Genomic DNA, 12,253 nt, shown 5'->3' with positions numbered 1-12,253 from the left:
GTACAACACTTAACATATTAAGAATAAAAACAGAGTTGACGGTAAGAATATAAAATTGTGTACAGTATAACAATACAATAGAATTTACAACTGTACAAAAAATATACAAAAGAGAAGAAAGGAATAGTGCAATATCGGTCAATGTAGGAGTTAATATATCAATATATGATGAGCTGGAGCTTAGACTAAAAAGTTGAGCACAAAACTGGAGGAAACACATTCAGACTGAACATGAAGCTCATATTCACCAATTACAAATTTGAATGTTGAGTGTTTTTGCACTTTGCGTTTATTTGACAGAACAGCCATTGTGTTCTGTGTTTTTGTTCCAGCTCAGACCTTGACTAAGTCTTAATGGAACCCCAGTTTTTCTGTTATTAACCTGCAGACCTGTGTCTTGTTAAACTAGTGCACAAAGACATGAGCACACAACACGCTTACGTCTTTCATTAACTTTGTATGCAATCACACAACTTACAAATTCTGAATGATTTTCCCCCTCTGGTGGTAGATTTGTCGGTTTATTTTTCATCCATTCATCGATTTGTATGTAAAGAGCATCGCTGTCTTGCAGGACCACTAGTGTGGCTCTAAACTTGTTTTATCCCGTTTTAGTCTGTGTGAGCCAGTCACTTAGTTGCTGCTGAGAGTTTGTCATGTAGAGATCTCTCTGTTGTTCAAGTCTGTAAAGTATTCTTGTGTAAACAAACTAATCTGAAGATAGATTTTTACCTATGTCTTTAAGTATATCAATGTCTTAAAAAGTAACTGTTTTAGCAGGAAATGCAACATAAAGTAATAATGAATGTGATAAATGCACTTTTTTTTCACTAGGACTACAAAAAAAGTAAGCATTTGTTTTTGTTGTCCTCATAGTGTAAAAGCAATATAATAATAAACTTATTAAACTGGAGAATAATTAAATAAATAATAAAGCTTGACACATTAGTGTCAGTTAATAGCAATGATTAGGAACTGCTACGTCTCTGCCTAACAAGTGCTGGATCGTGTGTGTGTGTGTGTGTGTGTGTGTGTGTGTGTGTGTGTGTACTATATAAGGGTGTGTAGATTCCTTCTTATTACCTATGTGCAGGGCCTTACTGAGCACATGTTTCAAACACTGTACAGGAGACCAATTATAAATGTCCCTTTACTGCGTCTTTCTCTTCCTCTTTCTCTTTCCTCAGTCATATTATGATTGTATCATACTGACAATTATTGTAAAAAAAGTGAACATCACCAAAAATATGAATAATAAAGAGTGGACAAGCAGCTGTCGGATTTCTGGATTTTTTTTTTTTCTCTACCTTTCTCGAAATTGAGTCAACTCTGTCATGGTAAAAAAGTAAATTTATAAGTTTACATTTGAAATGTGATCATGACATAGACAGTAATGTTATTGAACTAGTGAGTTAAACTAAGATTAAGCAAGTTAGCATGCTGTCATTAGCAGTTAGCTCAAAGCACAATTCAATGTGATGTAGGTTTACTGTAGTTATCAAAAAGTACAACATGTCTGAGGTGTCCCATGGGGATATCCCTCATTGGTCAATAATCAAAACATGGAAGTCACTGAGATTCTTCTGATTGGTTATGAATTGAAATTTGAGATTGTGTGATATTAGTTTTGCTCAGGTGGAGGTGCTATTACACAAGGAAACAACAATATATAACTAAAACATATGCCAACTTTTACCTCATATATGCAAGCTTGTTATCAGTACGGGAGGGCCAGGTACTTTATTATACAGAGACTCACTCTAAAGTTTTTTCACTAACAAGCTAGAGACTCCTACACTGCAGAGGTCAAGATGACTTCTTACCTTCCTTTGTGTCCAAACCTTTCTGATTCTCTCTGCTCCATATTTTATATCATTAAAATGAACGCACATATGGTTATGCAAGCTGCCTAATATATGTTCTATGATTAAAATAAACACAGGTTGTGGCTGTTTAGCTCAGTTGGTAGAGCGGGTGCACACATGCAGAGGAGGTTTGATCCTTGATGGAGAAGGTCCAGGGTTTGAGTCAACCTGTGATGGTTTTCCTGCATTCTCTGTAGCTACTGCTTGGTTTCAGAATAAAAACACCTGCATGTGTAGCTTCTGTGTAATGAGGTTTTACATAAACTGAAGTATTACAGTAACATAAAAACAGCAGGCAGACTATGACATGAAAATAATACCAGGTTAAAAAACAATTCTTTTATTTTGTTTATTTTTTTTTTGGGCTTTTCCACCTTTTTCATTTTTGACAGGACAGCTAGGTGAAAGAGAGAGAGGGAAGACATGCAGGAAATCGTCACAGGTCGGATTGGAATCCTGGACCTGAGGCATAAACCTCTCAGTATATGTGTGCCTGCTCTACCACTGAGCCAACCCGGCCACACAATAATTTAATTAATTAATCTGTTCAGTTGAGTTTGATTTTGATTTTACGAGAACAAGCTGGTTCTGGTTAGAAACTTTAAAACAGTGGTTCCCAAAATGTGGTCCAGGCATCTGCAGAGGTCCTTGAGGTAATCCAAGGAGGCCCCCCTTAAACTGATTAAATATATATATATATAGTAGTTTAAATTCAAAGTTATTTCACAATAACAAAAAGTAAAATGAGATTTTGTATGAGGATGGTTATGCTGTTAAATGCGTCCTCTTTCTGCATATTTATGTTCCTTTGAGAAAGGAACAAATATATCATTTTGACATTTCATTCATATAACCAAAAAATCTATTGAGATGTGGCTCCAGAGGGCTCTACTGTGTAATGCATTTTATTTTGGGGCTACTTTATATTGAGCAACCCCACATATAGAAGACAACAAAACAATCAAAAGACTACAAATGAGGAGATTCAGTCATGGCCCGGTCTATGAACCTCACAGGTAGTTTTACAGTCTGTCCTGTTTCAAATCACAGATCCTGATGCAACATTTCTCTCCAAGCCAGAAGCCTGGATACAGAGGCTCTGTGAATTTAGCTTCAACCTTGTAAAGAAACGTCATACTGTCTGACACCTCGTAGAATGACAGAGTTCCCTCCTTAAACTTCAGATAAACGCCAAGCCTGCGCTGACTGGGGTATGTTGTCAGTTGAATGCTGTCAGCTCTGTGGCTCACAGAGTAGTTTGTGGAGCGATCAAGACTCCAGGATTTTGCATTGCCCCCAAAAGCTGACAGTGCAGTGCGAGATTTCCTGTCTATTCCTTTGTAGGTGAGGGCGATCTCAGCCTTTTCTCCTTCCACCTCTATCTCATAGTAGCAGCGCTCTGCCTGCAGCCCCTCTCTGCACAGCACCTGCCGTCGGTGGATGAACCTCTCCGGGTGACGAATAGCTTGGCTCTTACATTGGAGAGGGCTCATTCTCACCTCTTTGTTTCCCTCATGAATAACCAGGTCCTCATGAGCTGTGGTGGGGTCCAGGCTGAGGCCACATGCATCTGAGATGATGAAGGAAAACATGTGAAGGTAGAATTCGCACTTTGAAAACACAGTTGTGGTAGGCCCCATCTATATGCAGTGGTGGAGGAAGTATTCCTTTACTTCAGTAAAAGTATCAATACTACAATGTAGAAATAGTCCATTGCAAGTAAGCGTTTAGCCTACTTAAGTAAAAGTAAAGAGGTATTATCTGCTAAATGTACTTAAAAAGTACTTGTTTCGCAGAAAATGTCCCCTGCGACTGATGTATTTATAATAGGTCTATATGACATTATAAGATTGTTGATACTGAAGAGAATACAATTAAAAAATACTGGCCCGAAGGACAGAGGAAGATCTGACTCCAATTATCTATACACTCTAATTCCCGCGCGTAGGTTAATCAGACTAATGACACCAGAAGTCAGGGATCAAAATTAACTTGCACTCATTCTCACGCTTGGCAATGCTTTGGTTGTTAACAAAGCAGACTTGCTCCCACCAGTGAATTGATGTGCTAAATTACTGTGTGTTTATGGGGTGGGATAGGGGGACAATAATGTCTGTAGATTTTTATGACTTTATGTATCTGTATTGTATACTGTAAATACTTTGTCTGTATTTTATTTCACCATCTACCTGCCAAGGGACTATGGGCGGAATGTTTTTTTTGTGCACTGTTCCTGTTTAAAACAATAAATTACAAAGGCGTCCCCCTCCAGCTCACACACACACACACACACACACACACGCCACCCCCTGCCGTTCCACCCCACACTGGTCCAACAGAGGAGTACCTTCTCTAAGAGGCTCCGACAGCTTTGATGTCGCACGGACCGCTACAAAAAAGAATTCCTACTACAGGCAATAAAACTTTTTAACACTTCATCACTGAGCGTTAGATAAGACTCAGAGACATCACAATCACAACTGCACTAAGTGCAACTTGCACAATAGGTTTATCTTCATCTTTACGTTAAGTTACTAGTTAAGTAGTTGTACATTTTTATTCCCAACTTGTATATAATTTAAATAAATATTTGTTCTTGTATTCTATCCTAATATTATTTCATATATATTGTATCCTATTATTTCATGTATATTCTGTATGTGTGCTGCGTGTCTGATATTTTGCTGCTGTAACACTGTAATTTCCCATTTTTGGGATCAATATAAAAATCTATCTATCTATCTATCTATCTATCTATCTATCTATCTATCTCCTCTCTGTCTGGTACAGAAAAACAGTTCCTAACATTCCTGAACTATAAGGTAATCAAAGCTTGTGCTAACTATGTGTCCCCTCTATACATTATACAGGGAATACAACTTTAATACTGAGAATAACACATCTAGATTATAGAAATATTTCTACAATACTGATGCAGCAATGTGTAAGTAAAATAAATTTTCCTAGTGTAGCTGCTCAAAGTGGAACTTGTTTAAAACTACTTTATATACTGTTAGGCAGTTTAGTCTACTAGTTCCCAACATATGGGTTAGGCCCCTCTAAAGGGTAAATCTGAGGGGGCCGTGAGATGATTGATGGGAGATGAAGTAATACAAAATTTCTGCAAAGTTATGCAACATGCAATGTGTATGCATTTTGGGAGTTTTCTGGAATCTTTGCTTTTTTTGTGAAATATTGGATAATTTCCCCTCAAAAAAAAAAGATAAGTTAAGAGAAAACTCACTCATTGGTAGAACAGCTAACAACACAAAGACCTCTGAAACTACATACTGCTTTTATTTATTTATTTTTTGATTTTTGGGGGGCATTTTTAGGCCTTTATTGACAGGACAGCTTAAGACAGGAAAGGGGAGAGAAAGGAAGAATGGCATGCATAGCTGCAGGTTTGAATCAAACCTGCAGCCACTGCAGTAAGGACTAAGCCTTTGTACATGGGGCGCACGCTCAACCAGGTGTGCTACCCAGGTGCCCCACATACTGCTTTTTTTTATAAGGGGTTACAAGTTAGTGAGCTGTTAGTCAAGTACATAAGAAGACAAACTTACACTCCAGGAACTCTGCTCTGGTTTTAGGCTCCACGTTCTGTTCAGTCAGAGTGTTAACTCCAGAGAGACCTATGAGATCATTTTAGAGAATCATTAAATGTCACTACTGTAAAACTTTAGCCTTGTCATAGCAGGAAAAGCCTTTATTCATGTTATTAAAAACCACCCTTTTAACTACTACGATACGTCAAAATATTTGCCTTAAGTTATATACCGTAGTCAAACTACCCTCCATCACTGATTGGCTGATCGGCACCAGGTGTTGAGAAGCGCTTAATATACACAAAGACTGTGCAATAACTCAGATATCCCAGATCTTATGAGTAAAATAACTCTGTAAGTTAGCACACATACTATTAATGTTATGGGTAACCAAAGACACATACTGTATACTCAAGCTGAAGTTGACATTATCATTTCCACAATAATACTACTTAAAACCTTTGGAATACATGTAATTTATTAATTTTGTAATGTATGGTATAGAGAATTGTTTTTGTGTAATAAATTGTGCTGTTTTATACAATTGTGGTTGGGAGTCTTGGTACATGGTGCTGCACACCTGAAGCTAATCAGCCAATCAGGATCAAACACAGTGAGCCCTTTTAGTAATACAAGAGTATTTTTGCACACAAGTTGTTGCACTTCAGTTTGGGTATTTAAAGGTTTAACTCTCTGGAAGATTTTCTATATTCAACCATTTTACTGAATTTACCAAGTGTGGTAGAATTTCCAGTTGAGACAAGTTGAGACCTAGGTCACATTTAGGTCACTGACTGGTCACGGGTTAAGGCACAACAAGTCCAATATGGCATCACTTCCCCACTAGTCTGGATTAACAACAATTCATGTACCGGACAATCGCCGGGACATCCGTCGCCGCCGGATCTTCCACCAGATGTCCCTCGCCTTGCAAAACTCTGTTGGTTTCGGGAAACTAGGGAGCTAGCAAGCTATTCGCTGAAAATGGCAGGTATTGAAGAAAATTTGGATCGTGCAAGAAGGCAGGCCTGCTTGGTTCTTTGGGGGAATGATTGTAAAGATTTACAATGAATATGTTCACAGCATTTACTATCTAACTGGGACATTTTTGGGACCAATTGGCAGGGATTTGTTATGGACAAAATACACATGGCAATACACTGATAAGAGCAAATCATGTTTAACCATGTATCCAGCTAATTTAAATAGGCCGTGTTACTGTATTGTGTGAACAGTTGAGTTAATTTATTATTTTATGTGGCGTTTTCTTTTGCGGAGTGCAAATGTTACACCAAAACAAGTTCTTTCCCGAGACCAATTTTGCAGATACACTGTCGCTGCAACTGGAGCTTAGCGCCGCCAAAAATGATTGTGATTGGATTACAGCGCCAGTCATATCTTCGCATGCGTTGAAGGGTAAAGGAAGCTCTTTTTTGGTACAAAGCTTCACCACTAGCTAACACTTGCAGCCCAACATGAGATAAAGGTTTCTTCGGAAATACGGAATACTAGAGAGAGTTTGGGGGGGGTCATTACACAAGACTACACTGTCACTGTGGTTGAATTGTATATCTTATTCCTAATACTTCATTAAATGCTTAAGTCATCAAAGTCTCCAAAACCGTTCTCCTTCCATCTGCTCTCCAATAATTCTTCAACAGGCAGTGTTTCATATGGTGGTCAATTGTTTTAGGCTAATCCACAGAGGAGATTGAAAGACTTGCTCTGAAGTTAAAATAAAATATATTTCTATGTCTAGCAGTTTTAAGTACAAACCATGGGACTGTGAGGTACTGGCTTCCCATCTTTGCTGCATAGAATAGAGCCAAAATACCATAAAACATGTTTTTTTTAAAGAAAAATATGATTGATGTCAAAATATTTCTACATGTCAACAAAGATACATACCGGTTTGAGAGATTGAGGCAAATTCTTTGTCGCAAAATTCCTCCAGTTGCTTCCCAAGCTGGTCGACAGCTCTCTTTATACACTTAAAGGGGAGGAGTGGATCCTCTGAGACCTCGTGGACAAGATGGCGAGGTTCTTTTTCACGGAGGTGCTGCAGGGAGGGGCATTTCTGTGAAGAGACAGGATTGGGAAAGAGACAAAAAAATGAAGACATCATCCATCACCACATCCAAGTGAAGTTTTATAGTGATAGGATCACCTGCAAGAAATGGACATCGCTGTCAGTCTGTGTCAGACGATTCAGCTCAGCATCCCTCTTCCTCATTTCCTCCATCTTCACCTGCAGGGTCTGTAGGGAGCTCTCAACCTGAGCTGCTGCCTCCTCCTCGTGACCTCTGATCAGCTCCCTCACTGACATGTAATGTCTCTGGAGGGAGTCAATGACGCCGGCCAAGACGCTCCCACAGTAGTCCTGTGTTTCTCTTGCCTCCTCCTGTTTTATACACAAGTGTGTGGGATCAGTTGGGTCCTGTGTCCTTATGTCAGACGTCTACATTTGCACTCAGGGACACATGAGTCAATGCAGTATAAAGACATGTGTTCTCCTCACCTGAATCTGAATCTTCCCCATGTTATCCCATTTCTTTTCTTGTTTCTGGAGAATCTGCTTGGATTTTGTTTGTATGTTCTTCAGCTCCTCCTTCAGTGTGTGTTGGATAGAAATACGCATTATTTGTTTAGTTTGTGAAAATGGTTTTGGCCTTGTCAGTATGATAAAGCTTTGTCAGTATGGCATTGTTTTTAAGTGCACAATGTTGTGTAACCTGGTCAGTTTGGGGACCTTTTCTCCACCATATTAAACATTTGATTCATTCAGGTTTTTCTGCAAACTGGCCGTGAAGGTGTATTCAGAGGTAACTGATTACCACCATCTTCCAGAGTGTATTGGGTGTAAGTGGTTGAACTGAAGCGACACTAAATCAGATATAAATTAATTTTTTTCAACCAAATTCATTAGGAAATGTATAATTACAGCTGATGCAATTGTTTTTTTCTAGATGGTGTGGCACAGGATGAACTGCAGTGACATAGATCAGACAGTATACATGGCAGCTCCCTGTTTCAAGGAAGCCCATAGGAGACTATTAACATTTAAATGCAATCTATCAGTACTCTCATCAAGGCGGGTCTTCAGTTTGGACGTCACTTCCTCCTTCACCTACCGACCTGGGCTACCTTTCCCATATATATGTCAATGAGGTTTCCGTGCGTTCATAGACATCGGAAAACGTCACGATTCACGTAACGTCCTGTGGGAATCAGAGGTGGGAAACTCGGGCTGGATTTTGATAACCGAGTTCCCCAGTTGGTGACTCGTTGTTGACAACTGACGTTTGATGGAGGCGACTTTGGTTCACTGAACATATTTCAATGATAATAAACTGTTTATTGTGGACAAATTCCTCTGCCAATAAACATACACAGACATAATATGTTTAAAATTATTCATAAATAGGCCTATGTATAAAAAAAAACAACACATTATCCGTTCGTTGTCCTGCAGATAACAACAAACAAACACCTGGCGATGTGCTGTTTGGATGCTTGCATAAGAAAACAGCAGAAAATCTTCTGATATTGTGGCCTCCCTGTTTTCACACACCTGACGATCTAGGCTACGGCCAACCGTTGGTGGCAGTCATGCAAAAGTTGTTATGCCAAACGCCAATATAACAGAAGAAGAAGAACACGCATTCGTAATTTTCGTCTATGGTAATTTTGCATGCCGACCATGTGAACGCTGCCAGTCGGAAAACAACGTAACCAGGGGGGCGGTGCCTGTTATTTTTCGAGGTGGTATGGTATGTACGCAGCATTTATACTGAACTGACTGCATTTTGATTTTGACATGTAAATGTAAATGCAATAGACTGGGGGTGCTGTTTTGCTTATTATATTTGAACATTTTCCACTGTACAGCAGATTAAGTCTTTGAAAACGACAAGTGAAATGCTGTTTTCATTTTTGCATTATCCACTGTACAGCAGGGTAGCCTACAACTTTGGAAAAATACAGCTTTTCCATTTTTATTTGAATATGGTCATAGAACACCCATACAAGTATGTGAAAATGAAAATGCTAATTTGAATATTGCATTTAAAGTGTAGTTCTTACTCAAATAATGTGTGGAAAATTATAATGCTATTGTGGAATTGCATTTTCAAGTTTACATTATCATGTTAATAAAGCCCCCAATGGGCGTCCACACTGTCTGGTCACACAGTGAGAAATCGGATCACAAAACCATTCCAAAAGCACCTACAACTAACTAAAAAAACTGTTTTTTTTTTTTTTTTAACAGATGGTTAAGTCTCCCTGCTGGATTCCTAACTTTTTAAAAAAAGAGTCAGAAAGACTATTGCCTGTGCTTCTGTTTGTTTTACTAAAACGTTACCTGTTTCCTCCTCCTTTCCTCCCTCACCGACCCTATGGTGTGTCCACTGTGCTCAGCTTGAGCACACACTGCACATATGATCTGCTCGTCCGTGCAGCAGTAAATATCCAGAGGGCTGCTGTGCCTCACACACAAAGTGCTTCCTGATGATGTTCGTGTTTCAGAACAGCTTCGGGCTCTCTTCGGGGCCTCCTTTGACGCTTCTAAATGCTTCCTCTTCTCACTGGCAGTGTTCGCTGTGTCCCAGACCCTCACCGAGTCAACTAGAGGTGCGTTCCTGATCAGCTGTGGTCTGGAGGGAAACTTTTGACCACATTCAGGACAGCTGCAGAGACGGTTCGCCCTCTCGTCACAAGCAAAGTGGTCCTGGATGCACTGCATGCAGAACTTGTGTCCGCAGGTAATAGTCGTGGGGTTCCGGAGAACCTCGTCGCATATTGGACAGCAGAGGCGGTTCATCCTCCCAGGGATGCGAGGCTCTGCCATGTCTGAGTGGAGAAAGGCGCGCGGTCACAAGTTAGGTTTCACTTCTTCCTCAAGTGATGCAGCCTTGAACTGTTTGTATGGTTTCCTGATGTCAGAGTGGAGATGGGTGTGACTAACGTTTGAATTGTTTGTAGAACTAGAAGGGAAGGACAAAGGAAGAGCAACAATGGTGGTGTTGTAGTGCTTTTGAAATGTAATGTGAGGCAGACAGTCCTTTATCCCTGCCGTGATGGTGCATTTTTTAAGTAGCCTAAGTTTTGTTTTGAGTAAAAAGTTGATACGCTTTTATACATTACATTCTGTAGGCTACTGATACTCTTATATTTTTGGTGTAAGAGTATCTCTTATACTTATACCTTTTTTTTAAAGATAATTTTTGGGGCTTTTCCCTTTAATCGACAGTGACCGTGGATAGACAGGAAAGGGGGAGAGAAAGAAAGGGGATGACACGCAGCAAAGCGCCGCAGGTCGGATTCGAACCCGGGCCTACATGGGGCGCACGCTCTTACTGGGTGAGCTAGAGGTCCCCCCAGATACTCTTATACTTTTCACATCATCTCTCAGGTAGAGCTGAGTACCAACCAATATACATTGACAGCATCAAAACTGAGAAGTACTTGAAGTTAGCATTAAATGCTCTGTGGGATCTTGTTAACATGTTCTTTGAGGGTGCTTTGCTGCAGGTCCTTCCCCTCTCTCTCTCTACCATAATAATAAAAAAATTTTTTTTAACTGCCTATTTTGCATCTGCAGTTCTTATAGGACTGCATGTGTTAAAACATTAAAAACTGCTGCGACCATTAAATTTGGTTTGAAAAAAAACAACCTGTAGGCTATATAGAAAACACCAGCTGAGTCAGTTCAAAGTCGTTCATCAGTTACACTATTCCAAGTCCAGATTATATAAAATATTTCACCCTAATATGACAGCTGCTAAGTTGCGGAGAGTGCTCTATCACAAACATTTTGGTTCGGTCACACACTGGCAGACAGTTCAGAATCTACACTATGCTACATCTACCTACGCTCATACAGCAATGTTTGACGTCGATAAAAGCCAAGAGACTCATTTTAACAGACTGGAAATCCTCCAGATTTCCTGTCTGTATCTCCACTACCGCTATCAAAAAAATGGCAAAAATGTCAAAAGAATAATCTTTTGAAAAAGCAAAGCCACATGAATGACAGTATAATTTTATTACAGTATTTAAGTCCATGTAAAACAAAGACAAAGCCATGATAAATAAGTTTCACAATTTACATGTATTCTTATTTCCTTAACCTTTATAATAAAAACAAAACAAAATGTAAAAAAAAAAAAGACAGGAAACTGGTTCTGTAACTGGAAATGAACTGTCTGATGATTGAAGAAAGAAAGCACCGATTTAAAAATCAAATGTTTTTCTTTTCTTTCACGCAATGAAATCATGTGAACATGTGCAACCAGTTCTTCCGCACACAAAACAACTAATTAAGATACTAATGTGTTACTCTAGGTTAAAAAATAAGATCAAGGCTGTATTGTCATGTCCAGTCAGCCAGCCTGGTGGTCAGTGAAGGTCTGAATGGTTGCCTCCATGGTCCCAGAGTAAAGGTGTGTAGGCAGCACTTAGGGGAGAAACTCAGAATGCAAATGCAATTTAAATCATTTGCAAATGCAGCAGAACAACAACAAGAGTAAGTCAAGTGAACAGAAGTTTGTCCCCCTTCAGGTGATTACTATTAAAAAGTAAAACCTGTTTTTATTTGTACACACAGTAATTATGACTAAAAAGCCTCAACCTCATTCCTTTTCATCTCTCTGAAGATACACTAGGGAATCTTATATTTATTAACATCCCAAATGTGCTGCCTCAACACCTCCGTTATTCTTAACAGTAAATACATACAATGTATTCCAAATAAATCTCTTTAAAAAGAACAAACTGTCATGTAGTGCTTCAAGGTAAAACTTACAGGACGTCTTTAGCAGGTAAGAGGCACACGGAGCA

General features: G+C 39.3%; 1 protein-coding gene across 2 annotated transcripts; it reads right to left on the bottom strand.

The window, feature by feature from the left end:
* Positions 1-2,659: 2,659 nt before the first annotated feature.
* On the bottom strand, positions 2,660-10,446 carry LOC114553979 (tripartite motif-containing protein 16-like protein). Of its 2 annotated transcripts, XM_028575478.1 has the most exons (6): positions 9,777-10,446; positions 7,932-8,021; positions 7,581-7,814; positions 7,322-7,490; positions 5,432-5,500; positions 2,660-3,435 (listed from the first exon to the last, which is right to left on the bottom strand). In XM_028575478.1, exons 1-6 carry the CDS (start codon positions 10,260-10,262, stop codon positions 2,888-2,890), a joined length of 1,596 nt encoding a protein of 531 aa, XP_028431279.1. In that variant the 5' UTR covers positions 10,263-10,446; the 3' UTR covers positions 2,660-2,887. The 2 variants fall into 2 exon arrangements, with proteins under 2 accessions (XP_028431279.1, XP_028431281.1); XM_028575480.1 differs by lacking the exon at positions 7,932-8,021.
* Between the last annotated feature and the right edge of the window lie 1,807 nt (positions 10,447-12,253).

The sequence above is a fragment of the Perca flavescens genome, chromosome 4 (genome assembly GCF_004354835.1).
Source record: "Perca flavescens isolate YP-PL-M2 chromosome 4, PFLA_1.0, whole genome shotgun sequence".
In the NCBI taxonomy this organism is placed as follows: domain Eukaryota; kingdom Metazoa; phylum Chordata; class Actinopteri; order Perciformes; family Percidae; genus Perca; species Perca flavescens.
This window is presented reverse-complemented; position numbering and strand designations above follow the sequence as displayed.